Source organism: Tachyglossus aculeatus, chromosome 20 (assembly GCF_015852505.1).
Source record: "Tachyglossus aculeatus isolate mTacAcu1 chromosome 20, mTacAcu1.pri, whole genome shotgun sequence".
Classification (NCBI taxonomy): Eukaryota; Metazoa; Chordata; class Mammalia; order Monotremata; family Tachyglossidae; genus Tachyglossus; species Tachyglossus aculeatus.
In genome coordinates, this window is record NC_052085.1 from 11676836 (window position 1) to 11694212 (window position 17377).

Below are 17377 nucleotides of genomic sequence, written 5' to 3' on the forward strand. Positions count from 1 at the left end.
GCCCAACCGGAGGGCCCGCGCATGCGCAGAGGGGGGGGGGGCGCGAGGCTCGCGACCGGAAGTGGAAGAGCCGCCCCGGGCCGGCCGGCCGACGGCAATGGCGGCCTGAGGGGAAGGCGAAGAGGGAGGAGGCTGAGGAGGAGGCTGAGGAGGAGGAAGAGGAGGACGATGATGATGACGACGCCCAGCGGCGGTGCCGAGGTCCCTGCGGCCGAGGAGCCTCTCTGAGTAAGCGGGGGCCTCCGGGGCGGCGGTTGGGGGTGTGTGTGTGTGTGTGAGGGGGCCACCTGGGCAAGGCAGGACCGGTCCTTGGCCTCTTTCCCGGCAGCCCCCGCAACAGGTGGCCCTCGGGGATGCTGCCCACCGTCACTCATTCATTCATTCAATCGTATTTATTAGTATTAATAATAATAATGATGGCACTTTATTAATAAGTTAATAATTTTTAGACCGTGAGCCCACTGTTGGGTAGGGACTGTCTCTAGGTGTTGCCAGTTTGTACTTCCCAAGCGCTTAGTACAGTGCTCTGCACATAGTAAGCGCTCAATCAATACGATTGATGATGATTTTATTCAGCGCTTACTGTGCGCAAAGCACTGTTCTGAGCGCTGGGGAAGGTGATCAGGTGGGCCCACAGTCTCCATCCCCAGTTTCCAGATGAGGGAACCGAGGCCCAGAGAAGCGAGGTGACTTGCCCAAAGCTCCCCCCAGCCGACAAGTGGCGGAGTCGGGATTTGAACCCATGACCTCCGACTCCAAAGCCCGGGCTGTTTTCCAGTGAGGCAGGAGCGCGTACTGTGTGCAGAGCACTGGACTAAGCGCTTGGGAAGGACAAGTGGGCAACATAGAGAGACGGTCCCCACCCCAACAGCGGGCTCATCACCGCCGTGGGCCCACCAAGCCCTCCTGGCCTGGCCGCCCCACTTTTATTCATTTGTTCATTCATTCAGTTGTATTTATTGAGCGCTTACTGTATGCAGAGCACTGGGCTAAGCGCTTGGGAAGGACAAGTGGGCAACATCTAGACTGTGAGCCCGCTGTTGGGTAGGGACCGCCTCTATATGTTGCCAATGTGTACTTCCCAAGCGCATAGTACAGTGTTTTGCACACAGTAGGCGCTCAATAAATACTATTGAGTGAATGAATGAATGAACATCTAGAGACGGTCCCTACCCAACACTAGGCTCATCACCGCCGTGGGCCCACCAAGCCCTCCTGGCCTGGCCGCCCCACTTTTATTCATTCGTTCATTCATTCATTCAATTGTATTTATTGAGCGCTTACTGTATGCAGAGCACTGGACTAAGCGCTTGGGAAGGACAAGCGGGCAACATCTAGAGACGGTCCCCACCCCAACAGCGGGCTCATCACCACCATGGGCCCACCAAGCCCTCCTGGCCTGGCCGCCCCACTTTTATTCATTCGTTCATTCATTCAGTTGTATTTATTGAGCGCTTACTGTGTGCAGAGCACTGGACTAAGCGCTTGGGAAGGACAAGTGGGCAACATCTAGACTGTGAGCCCGCTGTTGGGTAGGGACCGCCTCTATATGTTGCCAACGTGTACTTCCCAAGCGCATAGTACAGTGCTCTGCACACAGTAAGCGCTCAATAAATACGATTGAATGAATGAATGAATGAACATCTAGAGGCGGTCCCTACCCAACATAGGCTCATCACCGCTGTGGGCCCACCAAGCCCTCCTGGCCTGGCCGCCCCACTTTCATTCATTCGTTCATTCATTCATTCAGTTGTATTTATTGAGCGCTTACTGTATGCAGAGCACTGGACTAAGCGCTTGGGAAGGACAGGTTGGCAACATCTTGAGACGGTCCCTACCCCACAGCGGGCTCATCACCGCTGTGGGCCCACTAAGCCCTCCTGGCCTGGCCGCCTCACTTTCATTCATTCATTCATTCATTCAGTCATATTTATTGAGCGCTTACTGTATGCAGAGCACTGGACTAAGCGCTTGGGAAGGACAAGCGGGCAACATCTAGAGACGGTCCCCACCCCAACAGCGGGCTCATCACCACCGTGGGCCCACCAAGCCCTCCTGGCCTGGCCGCCCCACTTTTATTCATTCGTTCATTCATTCATTCAGTTGTATTTATTGATTGCTTACTGTGTGCAGAGCACTGGACTAAGCGCTTGGGAAGGACAAGTGGGCAACGTCTAGACTGTGATCCCGCAGTTGGGTAGGGACTTACTACAGCACTCCGCCCAAACCCGACCGCTCGCTAAATACCCCCGATTGACTCAAACACCAGGGTAGCATCATCAGGTCTGACTCGAAGCTGTCAACTCAAGCGCTTAGTACAGTGCTCTGCACACAGTAAGCGCTCAATAAATACGATTGAATGAATGAATAATCATAATTGTGGTATTTGTTAAGCCCTTACTATGTGCCAAGCACTGTATTGTGCTTGCTACTACAATGCCCCGCCCAAAGCTGAGTGCTCGCTAAATACCCCCGATTGAATCAAGCGCCAGGGAAGCATCATCAGATGCCACTCAACTAGCCATGGGAAGGGAACCTGTTTCTGATCATAATTATGGTGTTAAGTGCTTACTATGTGCCAAGCACTGTATTGTACTCTCCTAAGAGCCTAGTACAGCACTCTGCCCAAAGCAGGCACTCACTAAATACCCCCAGTTGATTCAAGCACCACACTAAGTCCTGGGGTAGCATCTTCAGATCCGACTCTAAGCTGTCAACTTGTTATGGACAGGGAACGTATCTGCTGATTCTAATAATAATAATGGTATTTAACTGCTTACTCTGTGCCAAATACTGTATTGTACTCTCCTAAGCACTTAGTACAGTGCTCCACCCAATGTAAGCGCTCACTAAATATCCCCAATTGAGTCAAGCACCAGGGTAGCATCATCAGAGCCAACGCTGAGGCATCCACCCGTTATGGACAGGGAACATGTGTGCGGATTCTGTAGTATCGTACGCTCCCAAGCGCTTAGTACAGCACTCTGCCCAAAGCAGTTGCTCACTAAATACCCCTGATTGATTAAAGCAGCGTGCTGAGCACCAGGGTAGCATCGTCAGGTCCACCTTTAGGCTATCAACTCGTTATGGGAAGGGAAACAAGCGCAACAAACAAAGCAAACGCTCAGCAAATACCCCTGATTGATTCAAGCACTGCGCTAAGCACCAGGACATCATCATCATCATCAATTGTATTTATTGAGCACTTACTATGTGCAGAGCACTGTACTAAGCGCTTGGGAAGTACAAATTGGCAACATATAGAGACAGTCCCTACCCAACAGTGGGCTCACAGTCTAAAAGGGCAGCTTCAAGATCATCAGAGAAGCACCATGGCTCAGTGGAAAGACCACGGGCTTTGGAGTCAGAGGTCATGGGTTCAAATCCCCACTCTGCCAGTTGTCAGCTCTGTGACTTTGGACAAGTGACTTAACTTCTCTGTGCCTCAGTTACCTCATCTGTAAAATGGGGATTAAGACTGTGAGCCCCACGTTGAACAACCTGATTACCTTGTATCCCCCAGCGCTTAGAACAGTGCTTGGCACAAAGTAAGTGCTTAATAAATGCCATTATTATTATTATCAGATCTGATTGGACTATCAACTCATTGTGGGCAGGGAATGTCTCTGCTGATTTTGTAGTATCAGTTCTCCCAAGCACTTAGTACAGGGAGCACTCAGTAAATCCCATTGAGTGTACCCTCTCAAGCACTTAGTACAGTGCCCTGCACATAGTAAGCTTTTACTAGTAGGCATTCAGTAAATACCCTTGATTGATTGATGCAGATCCTGACCTCCATGGGGCTCCCAGCCCGAAGGGGAGAGAGAATGGGTTGGGTTGCCCCCACCACCCCCGTGCCCATTTTACAGATGAGGAAACTGAGGCACCAAAGAGGGGGTAGGACAGCTTCCAGCCAAGGGGCACCCCCTCCCCAGCCCCCTCAACGTCTTGGCTGCTTCGTCCCTCGTGGAGCAGAGACAGGTTCAACCTGCTAAGTGACTCCTCTCCCTCTCCTCTCCAAAGGGCGCTTCTCCTACATCCCGACTCCCAGTGCTCCCAGCGCACCCAGAAGGCAATCAGTAAATGCCTTTGATTAATGGATGGATGGAGTTGGGAGTCCCAGCTTTAGGTACCTGGGATGTGGCCACCCTCACGGCAGTAAGTGATCGCTTCCCAATTTCCTGACCGGTGGAGCGAGCTGGAAAACCAGGGAAATCTCTGAAAGCTCACCTCTCCCACTCCGTTCGTGTCCGTTTGGAAACTTAGCCCAGTCCCTTTATTCAGCCCCACAAGACTCAAGTCCGTAGCCATAATTTATTTATATTCGTGTCTATCTCCCCCTCTGGACTGTAAACTCCTTGTGGGCCAGGACCGTGTCTGCCAACTCTGTTATATTGCACTCTCCCAGGCGCATGGGAGAGTATGGTGCTTGGCATACAGAAAGTGCTCAATAGATAACGATTAGCTGATTGAACGTCAAGCCTCCCTGTATTAAGAGGCATCTCCTCACAGATCAACATCTAAAGTCCTCCAAAAGAAGAGGAGACGATAAAACAACGTGCAGTATTAGGTTTAGGGAGGGATGGTAATCTATCGGTGGTATTGATTGAGCGCCTAGCGTTTGCAGAGAACTTGGGAGAGTACAATATCAGGAGCTTACGAGTCATAATTTATCGAACTCCTTAATATAAATCAGCAGGATGGAGCTGTATTCAAACTTTTTATTTTATGGTGTTTAAGTATTTACTTTGTGTCAGACACTGTACAGTCTCACAGTCTAGAAAGGGGAGACAGACAACAAAACATGTAGACAGGTGTCAAAATTGGCAGAACAAATAAAATTAAAGTTGTTGGTCTGCATCCCGGGCTCCCTTAGAAGTGAGGCGGTCACTCAAACTGGACCCAAGCTTCCATGTCGAAGAAAGCTTTTTTTTTTATGTTATTTAAGCGCTTACTACGTGCCAGGCACTGTTTTAAGCACTGGGGTAGATACGGTAGTCAAGTTGGACACAGTTCCTGTCCCACAGGGGCTCACAGTCTTAGTCCCCATTTTACAGGTGAGGTGACTGAGGCCCAGAGAAGTGAAATGACTTGCCCACGGTCACGCGACAGGCAAGTGGCGGAGCCGGGATTAGAACCGAAGTCCTTCTGACTCCGAGGCTGGTCCTCCATTCACAAGGCCACCTCCTGCCTAGTACTCTCAGTGGGTTTCCTTTGCCACAAGAGTTGAAGTCCCCAAGGTACGCCTGGGACTCAGAAGGACCTGGGTTCTAACCCAGCTCCACCACTTGTCTGCTGTGTGACCTTGGGCAAGTCACGTCACTTTTCTGTGTCTGTTACCTTATCTGCAAAAAGGAGATTAAAAGTGTGAGCCCCAAGTGGGACACCCTGATTACTTTGTGTCTACCCCAGTGCTTAGAACAGAACTTGGCACATAGTAAGTGCTTAAGAAAAACCATAATTCTTCTCCTTCTTCTCTGGACCTCTGTTCCCTCATCTGTAAAATGGGGGTTAAGACTGTAGGCCCCATGTGGGACAGGGACCGTGTTCAACTTAATTAGCCTGTATTTACCACAGTGCTTACCATAGTGCCTGGCATATAGCAAGTGCTTAACAAATGCCATTTAAAAAAACAAAAAGTCCCCTTTCTTGGTTGCTGCCACGGAGACCTAAACCCCAGTGTCAGTCTTTCATATTTTTTGAGTGCTTACTGTATGCAGAGCACTGTACTAAGCACTTGGGAGACCACAATGCAGCAGACCCATTCCCTGCCTACAACGAACTCACAGTCTAGAGGCGGAGAGGGATATTAATATAAATTATGGATAAGTACTTCTGTGGAGCTGAGGGAGGGGTGAATAAAGGGAGCAAATCAGGGCAACGCAGAGGGGAATGAGAGAAGAAATGGGAAGGCCTCTTGGAGGAGGTGTGCCTTCAATAAGGCTTCGACGGGGCCAGTGGGGGAAGCGCGAGGGTCTGTTGGAAAGGTAGAGAGAGGGGCGAGAGATGGGCGGCGAGACAGACGAAATGGCAGCACAGTGAGTAGGTTGGCAGTGGAGGAGCCAAATGTGTGGGCTGTCGGGTCGTAGTAGGAGAAGCAGCTAGACCTGCTCTACCTTGGGTAGAGCCGATGGCTATGAACAAAGGGAATCACAGTTCCCGTTTAGACCAAGAATAAGGCCAAGACTCTGCCCCTCCCCTCCCTTAATCCTCAAGGATTCTCCCCTTTTACTCTCTTTCTCTGTTTTCCAGTCTTCAACTCTCGACACCCTTTTTCCATTTCCTCAGCTCTCCCAAATCTCTCGGAAACTCTCCCATCTCTCACCTACTTCCTCTGCGGTTTTTATAACTAGTGCCACAAGTGTAATGCACTAGACGAGGCAGAGTGGATCAAACCGTGATACCATTTATGTGACGGGTAGCCGGTAGTAAATTAAATCAGCCGGCAATTGGAGAGACACGAGGAAATATCCCGAGTCTGCTTTTCGGCAGGAAATACGCTCGCAGATGCAGATGGGCTGCTAAGCGGTTTGCGGGCCAGTGGAGGTGAACCCGTTGTTGGGTAGGGATTGTCTCTATTTGTTGCCAAATTGTACTTTCCAAGCACTTAGTACAGTGCTCTGCACACAGTAAGCGCTCAGTAAATATGATTGCATGAATGAATGAAGTACCGAAACCACCTTCCCCGACTTTATATATTGCATATGAGTCTTAAACTTCATTTGTTTTAGTGTAGACAGGTGAACTTTTTGGATGAGTCTTTGGAATACCAACTTTTTTTTTTTAAATGCTTCTGAGGAAAACCCAGCTTCGGTATGTAGTTCTCGTTCCTTCCAAAGTCATAATTTGGCGGAGAGGAGGAGGAAGAAGTTAGGCAGTGCCTCTCATTCAGTTTGCTGCCTGCCTGAGACCTGTCAGTGCAGCAGCCATAATGGGAATAGTAATCGATCAGAAACTTGGTTTCAAAAATAGTTGTTTGGTTAGAGGCCTGTGTTGCATCTCACGATTATAACTGGGTTTTTCCTGGTGAAGCAGTGGGCATTGGGTAGGTGTTAATGGCCCTGGTGTCACCTCACTTAAACTCTTCTGCATCACTAGTCAGGGTCTGAATGCTCACTTAGGTCAGTGGCGGGGCTCTGCAAAATTTTTTTCAGGCCCAAAGACACGCTCAGTTCTCGCAGATCTCCGGGCGCCACGTGTCAGAGTGACGCGGCGTCTGAAAAGACGGCTGCAACACGTGTGCGCGGCGGTGGTCCGGGTGTGAGCATCCACCCGGGCCCTTTCCTTACGTCGGGGTTCATCAGGAACGGGTCCCTCTCCCCCTTATTCTTAGGAGAACTGGCAAGATTTTTCTGAAGTCCTTAATCCTGCAAAGTTGCAATTTCCCTCCCAGGGTTATCGAGGCTGCCCTGTCACCATTTTAAGTCTTCCCCACTCCTCCTCTACAGCATTTTTTTCCTCACCGGATCAGGAAAAGACGACCATCCGAGAGCAGCGAATTCTCAGTTACCTCACAAATGCTAATTACAGTGAAAATTAATAGAAGGAGGCAGAACATGTTCCAGTTGCTCCAAGTCTGTCTCCTGATTTCCTTTAGGCGTGACCTAATTCCTCCCAGACCTAAGCATGTGCTGCTTTTCTTGGCTGAGCGAAGACTGTAAGGAATCCCTTTCCCGATCAGAACAGTAGTCCATCCAGACGCTGTGGGGTCCGGGCTCCAATTGACAGAGGCTTGGAGGACTTTTAGACTGTGAGCCCACTGTTGGGTAGGGACTGTCTCTATATGTTGCCAATTTGTACTTCCCAAGCGCTTAGTACAGTGCTCTGCACACAGTAAGCGCTCAATAAATACGATTGATGATGATGATGGAGGAGCCGTATCCTTGACATTGATCCTAATGTCTGCAGTTAGACTGTCTGACATCCTTTAGCTTTCCCTTCCAGTAACCCATTCAATCAATCAGTGATTTTTATTGAGCACGTACTTTGTGGAGAGCACTATATTCATTCAATCGTATTTATTGAGCGCTTACCATGTACAGAGCACTGTACTAAGCGCTTGGGAGAATACAATAAATACAATAGACACATTCCCTGCCCACTATGAGCTTACGGCGCTTGGGAGAGTATGGCGTAGTGGAAGTAGCATGGGCCTGAGAGAAGGTTGTGGGTTTTACACCTAGCTCCAGCACTCGTCTGCTGTGTGACCTTGGGTGAGTCATTTCACTTCTCTGTGCCTCAGTTTCCTCATCTGTAAAATGGGGATTGAGACTGTGAGCCCCTTGCGGGACAGGGACTGTGTCCAACCTGATTTGCTGGTATCCACCCCAGCACTTAGTACAGTGCCTGGCACATAGCAGCAGCGTGGCTCAGTGGAAAGAGCCCGGGCTTTGGAGTCAGAGGTCATGGGTTCGAATCCCGGCTCCGCCACATGTCTGCTGTGTGACCTTGGGCAAGTCACTTAACGTCTCTGAGCCTCAGTTACCTCATCTGTAAAATGGGGATTAAGACTGTGAGCCCCACGTGGGACAACCTGATCACTTTGTATCCCCCCCAGCACTTAGAACAGTGCTTTGCGCATAGTAAGGGCTTAACAAGTGCCAACATTATTGTTATTATTATTATTATTATTATAGTAAGTGCTTAACAAACACCAGAATTAGTTTTTACAGTGGGAAGCAGCGTGGCCTAGTGGACAGAGCACGGGCCTGGGAGTTAGAAGGACCCTGTGTCTAATCCTGGCTCCGTCCCTTGTCTGCTGGGTGACCCTGGGCAAGTCACTTCACTGCTCTGTGCTTCATGGCCTTCATCTGTAAAACGGGGATTAAGACTGTGAGCCTCATGTGTTAACATCACATAGTTTCTTTAGAATATGAATCAATACATTTTTTAAAACTTAAGCTGTCTCACAACCCCAGTAATTTCAATATGCAATTTCAGTTAGCAGTGTCTACCCATGTCAGGAGCATTAAGTAGCATTTGATGACTTCTTGATTGGCCTCTTCTTCAAAACATGCTGACAGCTTTATGAGCTGGAAGTATGTCTTCAAAAGTCTTTGAGGCAGTGGTTTATTTGCTGCTCTACCCTGATACTTATGCTGCAGAAGCTTACCTAGAGGAAGACATGCAAACAATTATGAATTATTTGCAGTTTCAGTCCAAGTGTGGAGTAAGTCTGAAGGAAACTGGAACATGTATTGGCCCATACCTGGGAAACCCTACTCCCAATACACACAACCAATGTGGAAGAACTTAGTGTAAAAACTGCAATAGGTTTTTGCCACCTAGACAAAACACTCTCCATTGATGCATGGATAGACAAAGAGAGGGAAAATGGAAATAAAAAGGCATGTCTCAGCAGGCTGCATTGATCAGTGGTATTTATTAAGCACTTACTGTGTGCAGAGCATTGTACTGTGTACTTGAAAGAGTCCTCCCAGCCTGAAAAACTGAATTCAATTCTGTTCTAAATCAGTCCCGCCACCATACAGGTACTTTTTAGCTTTAATTCATCGGTGCCACCTAGTACTCGTCCTCCAAAGAATTGAGGAATCCCTAGAGGGAACTTTTAACCGGTGTCAGTAACTACTGTAAGTTGAGAGAAAAGGGGGAGAGGGATGGACAGGAAAGGAAAAGCAGTGATGGCAAAGAAGGCAGCAAAGAGGAGCTCACGCACCAAGCAAAAATGTGTGTGAGTCCAAGACCTTGAGGTTTTTATTAATAATAACTTGCATTTATAGAGTCCTTTCATCTCCCCAACCTCCTGCGGCGTATGGGAGAGGGAGGTATTTATTATCCATCCCCGATTTAGGTATGGAAACGGAAAGCTCGGAGCGGCTAAGTGAGTGTTTTCTGGCTCTGAGGCCCTCCGGCCACCTAGTAGACCAAGCTGTTCTCCCAGGTGGCAGCCACGGTTGGGATTTGTAGATTGTCGTTCCTGGTAAGCCTTCCCCAGCCTCTCCCCTCCGCAGTGTTTACCTCAGCACTGCGCAGAAGGCCTTCCTAAAGCGCTCCCTGACACACTTCTCCCTGCTCCCTGAGCACCCGCCCCGCGCCCCCCGAGGCCCCTGCGAATCGAGAGCAAACTCCCCACAGTTGGTTTCAGGGGTCTGCACAAACTATCAGCACATGACAGACCAATCACTCCACCAAAGGTATTTATTGAGCGCTTACTGTGTGCAGAGCACTTAGAGCCGATAGACTAGATCCCTGCCCAGAAGGAGCTCGCAGTCTGTTCCCCACAACCCACTGTCTTGGTTCTTCCGAAGCTATCTCAACTGCTCCTCACTCGAAAATCTCCTTCCTCCGCCCCCTCATTCGCACCGTTCCCCTCGATCCACAGACAGATCACGGCCCTCCTGAAAGCACACCTTTTTTTTTTTTTTTTGATGGCATTTATTAAGCGCTTACTATGTGCAAAGCACTGTTATAAGCTCTGGGGAGGTTACAAGGTGATAAGGTCCCACGGTGGGGGGCTCACAGTCTCAATCCCCATTTTACAGATGAGGGAACTGAGGCCCAGAGAAGTGAAGTGACTCGCCCAAAGTCACACAGCTGACAAGTGGCAGAGCTGGGATTTGAACCCATGACCTCTGACTCCAAAGCCCGGGCTCTATCCACTGAGCCACGCTGCTTCTTCTGCTTCTTCTGACAAGCCTTTCCTGATTCCTTCCCAGCATCCCAGGTGATCTCAGCCCATCAGTCAACTGTGGCACCTGGGGAATCATGTATACTTTTCCTCACTATTTAGGTATATGCACTCGATCAAGTAATTATACAGGCAATTCTTTATTTTGATTACTCTGTAAACACTTGTGTCTTTTTCCTCCATTAAAATCAGCTCATTGTGGCCAGGAATCTCATCTACCAACTCTGTTCTACTCTCCCAGGCGCTCAGTGCTCTGCACGCTGTGAGTGCTTAATAAATTTGATGGATTGATAGATTAAAGTATAAGTTTCTTATGGACAGGGAACGCCATTGGCTTATTTTGTCCTCCCCAAGTACCTGCTGTGTTGCATTGCCCTTTATTAGGTACATGGGATGTACCCAATGAAGAAGGGGCACATGTTTGTACATATTTGTTACTCTATTTTATTTGTAGGTATTTATTCTATTTTATTTTGTTACTATGTTTTGTTTTGTTGTCTGTCTCCCTCTTCTAGACTGTGAGCCCGCTGTTGGGTAGGGACCGTCTCTATATGTTGCCAACTTGTACTTCCCAAGCGCTTAGTACAGTGCTCTGCACACAGTAAGTGCTCAATAAATACGATTGAACGAATGAATGCTCCCCCTTCTAGACTGTAAGCCCACTGTTGGGTAGGGACCGTCTCTATATGTTGCCAACTTATACTTCCCAAGTGCTTAGTACAGTGCGCTGCACACAGTAAGCGCTCAATAAATACGATTGAATGAATGAATGACTATCCTGTCGAGACAAGGAGCTCCTCCCTCAGTATTTCATCCGGAAACCTGAAACAGAGGGATCTGTGCTCTGGGCTTTCTAGGACAACCCCCCATGTAAAAAAAAAAATGCATTTCTTACCATTATGCTTGTCCTAACGGTGACGCATTCGACTGCAAGTGATCATCAGTAGCCCGGTGTTCTTTTTAATAATGTTGCAGTTCTTCTTTGGTGGACTTTTTTTCATCTCGACCCATTTTCCATCTGGCCTTGAACTTGTATCGCGCCTGCGACAGTTCTGCTGGACAAGGAAATGAGCAAATGAGTATATTTTTGTTCCGTTAGGCTTACAAAAGATAGCAAAAAAACTATGATCAACTAGGACAGGTGGGAGAGGGAGTTTACAGTGTCGTAGTCGTCATTGGATGGTAAGGGAAGTCTATTTAAGTTCGCCTAATCAATCCATCTCTTTTTATTTTAATTGTTTTTATAATATTTGTTAAGCACCTGCCATTCGCCATGCACTGTTTAAGCACTGGGGTAGGGGCAAGGTAATCAATTTGGACAAAGTCTGTGTCTCACATGGGGTTCACAGTTTTAATCCCCATTTTCCAGATGAGGGAACTTATCGATCCGTCAATCAGTGGGATTTATTGAGTGCCTACGGTGTGCAGAGCAGTATACTAAGCGCTTGGGAGAATACAACAAAATTAGCAGGTACGCCCCCCCGCCCATTACGAACTTATAATGTAGAGGGGACTGTAACTGTAACAGGTTCAGAGAAGTGAAGTGACTTCCCCAAGGTCACACAGCAGGCAAATGGCAGAGCTGGGATTAGAACTCAGGTCCTCTGACTCCCAAACCTGTGCTTTGTCCATCAGTTGTATTTATTCACCAATCAGTGGTATATATTAAGTGCTTACGTGGCTCAGTGGAAAGAGCACGGGCTTTGGAGTCAGAGGTCGTGGGTTCGAATCCCGACTCCGCCACATGTCTGCTGTGTGACCTTGGGCAAGTCACTTCACTTCTCAGAGCCTCAGTTACCTCATCTGTAAAATGGGGATGATGACTGAGCCCCGTGCGGGACAGCCTGATCACCTTGTATACCCCAGAGCTTAGAACAGTGCTTTGCACATAGTAAACGCTTAACAATGCCATCATCATTATTATTATTATTATTTTCTTCTAGGAAAATGGATATTTGAGTTAACTAAAATATTAGAGCTATATATAAATATATGTGTATATATGTCAAGCGCTTACTATGTGCCAGACACTACTAAGTGCTGAAATATTAATACTTGAGTATTCTGTAGTGCTTTTATTACCAAAGTGCTCTCCCATGAGTTCATTTCAGTCCTCACAACAACCTTGTGAGATAGGGAGGGAGGCAGGTAATATTATCCCCATTTTACAGGTGGGGAAACTGAGGTACAGGGAACTTAAGTGACTCGCCCACGGTTGTATGCCAGGTTGACAGCACGTTTTGGACTCGAACCCGGGTCCTCCGGCTTCTGGACTGTCGCTGTACTTTACATGGTTTGCCGGTGTTTCCGAGGTCAGATTTGAATCTGCAGCTCTTGAGCAAATTTTGAAACTGAAAAGGCCCCAAAGAGGATATTGTACGTCATCAAGGAAAAACTCTCAAGCCTCTATCTAGTCCACTTGAAGCCAGGATATTTTTCTGTAACTTATAAATTTATCATTCAGTCGTATTTATTGAGCGCTTACTGTGTGCAGAGCACTGTACTAAGCGCTTGGGAAGTACAAGTCAGCAACATATAGAGATGGTCCCTACCCAACAGCGGGCTCACAGTCTAGAAGGGGAAGACAGACAACAGAACAAAACATGTCTAGAACTCGAGTGGTATTTATAAAATGAAGTCTTGGGTTTGTTTTTTGGGTTTTTTTTTAGCAGTAAGTTCATTTGCTTTTCCACCAGCTGAGCCACAAAATGACCGGAATAGGCCTAAATTGTTTTTATTGGAAAGGAAAATATCTTTGTAAAGGAATTAAATAGAAAAACGTCAGGACTAAAATCTCTCGCAAGGGGGTCTCTTTCTGGAGAAGCAGCACGCTGTAGTGGACAGAGCTCAGGTCTGGGAATCAGAATCTGCCACCTGTCTGCTGTGTGACCTTGGGCAAGTCACTTCATTTCTCTGGCCTCAGTTACCTCATCTGTAAAATAGAATTGAGACTTTGAGCCTGATTTGCTTGTATCCACCCAAGTGCTTAGTACAGTGCCTGGCACATAGTCAGCACTTAATAAATACCATTATTATTATTATTGTTATTGGAACAGAAACTTGATTTTTAGATCACTTGGCAATGTAATTGCTATCTTACCTGGGTGTGATTTGTGTTGAATTTCAATTCTCATCATCACTTAGATGCTTAGGTGTACGATTATTTTGTGATGGAAGGTTATGTGTGTAGGTCCAGTTGAATTTTCTAGTCTTCCCAAAAACATTCTAGAAAAGGATGCACTTGGGGCCACCTTAGAAATAGTTCTCAGTTTACCTGGTATTCTTCCCTCTTTCCCGTCCGGTGGCCTGCCCTTTGTCAGGCCTTGGAAGGGGATTGAGAATGGGTGCAGTTGTCCCTTCCACTGGGAGAAGCTCAAGGATACTTTGGGAGTGGGATCAGCTCTGAGAATCTGAATCGTAGAAACTGAGGCCAGCCCCATTTCTTGTGAGAAGGTCAGTTCCCTGCATCCAGTCTCTGCCCCTTGGAGCTATGTTGTTGAAAATGGGACCAGTCCCAGCAAAAACTCAGCTTTGCCATATCCCCGGATGCAGCAGTCATCATCATCATCATCAATCGTATTTATTGAGCGCTTACTGTGTGCAGAGCACTGTACTAAGTGCTTGGGAAGTACAAATTGGCAACATATAGAGACAGTCCCTACCCAACAGTGGGCTCACAGTCTAAAAGGGGGAGACAGAGAACAAAACCAAACACACTAACAAAATAAAATAAATAGAATAGATACGTACAAGTAAAATAAATAAATAAATATCGCAGCGGAGCTACAGGACTAGGAGGTTAATCGTGAGCTGGTGTATTCTATCACTAATCCGCCCTATGCTGAGCCCGCCATTTGGGAAAAGAGCAAGACGCAAAGCAGGCAGAGAAACGCTCTTGAGCCCAGGCTTCGGAGTCAGAGGACCCGGGTTCTGATCCCGGCTCGGCTACTGGCCTGCTGTGTGACCTTGGGCGAGTCACTTCACTTCTCTGGGCCTCGGAGAACACATCTGAAAAATGGGGAGTCAATCCCTGTTGTCCCTCCGATATAGACTCTCAGCCCATTTGGGACAGGGACTGTGTCTGACCTGATTATCTGGTTTCTACCCCCAGTGCTTGGCACATAGTAAGTGCTTAAGAAACAGCACAGTTAGGATTATCGTCTTGTTGTTCACTGCATTTCTGGGTGTCTTAAGCAGATTCTGAGTCTTCTCAACTCTGAAAGGAAGAGGAACCCAGAGCCCTTGCATATGAATTGGTTATGAACTCTTCAGGCAGTTATTTTTTCCTGTACCCTTTTCTCCCAACAGCTGTAATTACAGCTGGAGCAGGAGAGAAAAAGTAGTTATATTCCATGTCGGTCTGTCTCCCCGATTAGATGGTAAGCTCCCGGGGGCAATGACCATACCCTCTTGTCCTCTCCCAAGCATTCAGTACAGTGTTCTGCATCTAGTAGGTGCTCAATAAATTCTAGTGAATGAGTTTATTTGATAAATAATGCCGGGACAGTCTCTCAGAATACAGTGCAGTCTTAAAATGGAAGTGCTTGCCTTTTAAGTATCCAGAGAATGGGCCTATGAAAGGGTGTAAGGGGAGGGGAACATCTTCCCTTTCTGCTGGTAGAAATTCATACATTTGGAAACACCAGACTGTTTTCCTCTCACTTAAAATGTTCCCGCTCTGAGATCTTACTCCCGATTCACATCCTGCGCGTGAACACAGGTCAGTCGGAAGGTTTCATTGTAAACGAATTCAGTATTCTCTGCTACTTCTGGCCATGTTCCTGTAAAGACAGCGCAAGTTAGGGGAGTAAAATCTTAATGTCATTAAGCCCCCGTAGAGCTTTCAGCTGTGTCACATTCCCCTTGATCGAGAGCCGATCAGGTACTCTCCGGTTGGCCACCCATCGCGGGTTAAAGTGGATTCTTCGGGTGCCGTTTGTCACGTAGAAGCGAATGGTCAGATCCGTGCTCATCTGTCTCCTCCGGTTTTCCTTTTGTAGGATTCGTATGGACTGACGGTTCCGAGAGCCGCGATGGAAAAATCGTGGATGTTGTGGACCTTCGTGGAGAGGTGGCTGCTGGCCTTAGCTTCCTGGTCGTGGGGCCTCTGCCGCATCTCCCTCTTGCCTCTGATAGTGACATTCCATCTGTACGGGGGCATCACCTTACTCCTGTTGATATTCCTGTCCATCGTTGGCATCCTCTATAAGTTCCAGGACGTGCTGCTCTATTTCCCCGAGCAGCCCTCTTCGTCCCGCCTGTACGTCCCGATGCCCACGGGCATCCCGCACGAGAACATCTTCATCAGAACCAAAGACGGAGTGCTGCTCAACCTGATCTTGCTCCGCTTCACCGGCGACAACGCCCCGTACTCCCCCACCGTCATCTACTTCCACGGGAACGCGGGCAACGTCGGCCACCGGCTGCCCAACGCCCTGCTCATGCTGGTCAACCTGAAGGCGAACCTCCTCCTCGTCGACTACCGCGGGTACGGGAAGAGCGAAGGGGAAGCCAGCGAAGAGGGCCTCTACTTGGATTCGGAAGCCGTGCTGGACTACGCCATGACGCGGCCCGACCTGGACAAAACCAAAATCTTCCTCTTCGGCCGTTCCCTCGGTGGGGCGGTGGCCATCCACTTGGCTTCCGAGAACTCCCACCGGATTTCGGCCATAATGGTGGAGAACACGTTTCTCAGCATCCCGCACATGGCCAGTACTCTGTTTTCTTTCTTTCCCATGCGGTACCTCCCCCTGTGGTGCTACAAAAACAAATTCCTGTCCTACAGAAAAATCTCCCAGTGCAGAATGCCTTCCCTGTTCATCTCCGGGCTCTCTGACCAGCTGATCCCCCCGGTGATGATGAAGCAGCTCTATGAACTGTCCCCGTCTCGGACTAAGAGGTTGGCCATCTTTCCGGACGGAACTCACAATGACACTTGGCAGTGCCAGGGTTATTTCACTGCCCTCGAACAGTTCATCAGAGAAGTCATAAAGAGCCACTCCCCTGAAGAGATGGCCAAAACGTCGTCGAATGTAACGATCATATGAACTCGGGCTCTCCGTTATCTCGCACCCGGCTCGAGTCGTGCAGAGCGGTAAAGAATGTTCCCTTTTTTCCCGATGTGTATTCTGTCTGTATTTGCCTAAAAAGTGAAATTAAACTCTGAAAGATCTTTAATACGCCTGTCATGATCCTAAGAGTTTGTCCATTTGCAGAAGTGGGATCGTTTGAACGATATCCTCCCTCTCGAGACGTACGTAGCCTCTTCTTTAGTTTACGATGCCATTATAGTGGATGCCGATCGGGAGTTCTTTGTTACCCGGTGGTATGACCCGGGCTCCTCCTCTGACACTGGGTCCCAAGAAGCCTCTTCGCCGTAGAAGGCGTCGGGACGGTCCCGGTTAGCGCGTTGCTTTCTGCCGCAGCACAGTTTAAGTATGCGACGCGTGATGATGTTTTCTTTTATTCTCGGAATTAATTCAGCACAGACATCGTTAGCGGGCTCAGAGACGGTCACGGCGCTAACCGCACACCCGCGGACGCCTGCCGTAGGTCAGGCGTGTCAGGATCACGGGGCCAAACGCGGCCCACGGAGGACAGCTGACCGACAGCGAACGAGGAGGCCAGAGGAGACGGACAGACGGAGGGCAGCTCCCCCTCTTCCGCGCCCACATCTCTGCTCCAGACTAATTGTGCCGGGCGCCGCTTCTGGGGCCCACAGCTGCATGG

General features: G+C 48.5%; 1 protein-coding gene across 1 annotated transcript; it reads left to right on the forward strand.

Annotated features, from left to right (window-relative positions):
- The first annotated feature begins 84 nt into the window (after positions 1–84).
- On the forward strand, positions 85–16825 carry ABHD13 (abhydrolase domain containing 13). Its single transcript, XM_038761877.1, has 2 exons — positions 85–228; positions 15649–16825. Exon 2 carries the CDS (start codon positions 15682–15684, stop codon positions 16693–16695), a length of 1014 nt encoding a protein of 337 aa, XP_038617805.1. The 5' UTR covers positions 85–228; positions 15649–15681; the 3' UTR covers positions 16696–16825.
- Positions 16826–17377: the final 552 nt, after the last annotated feature.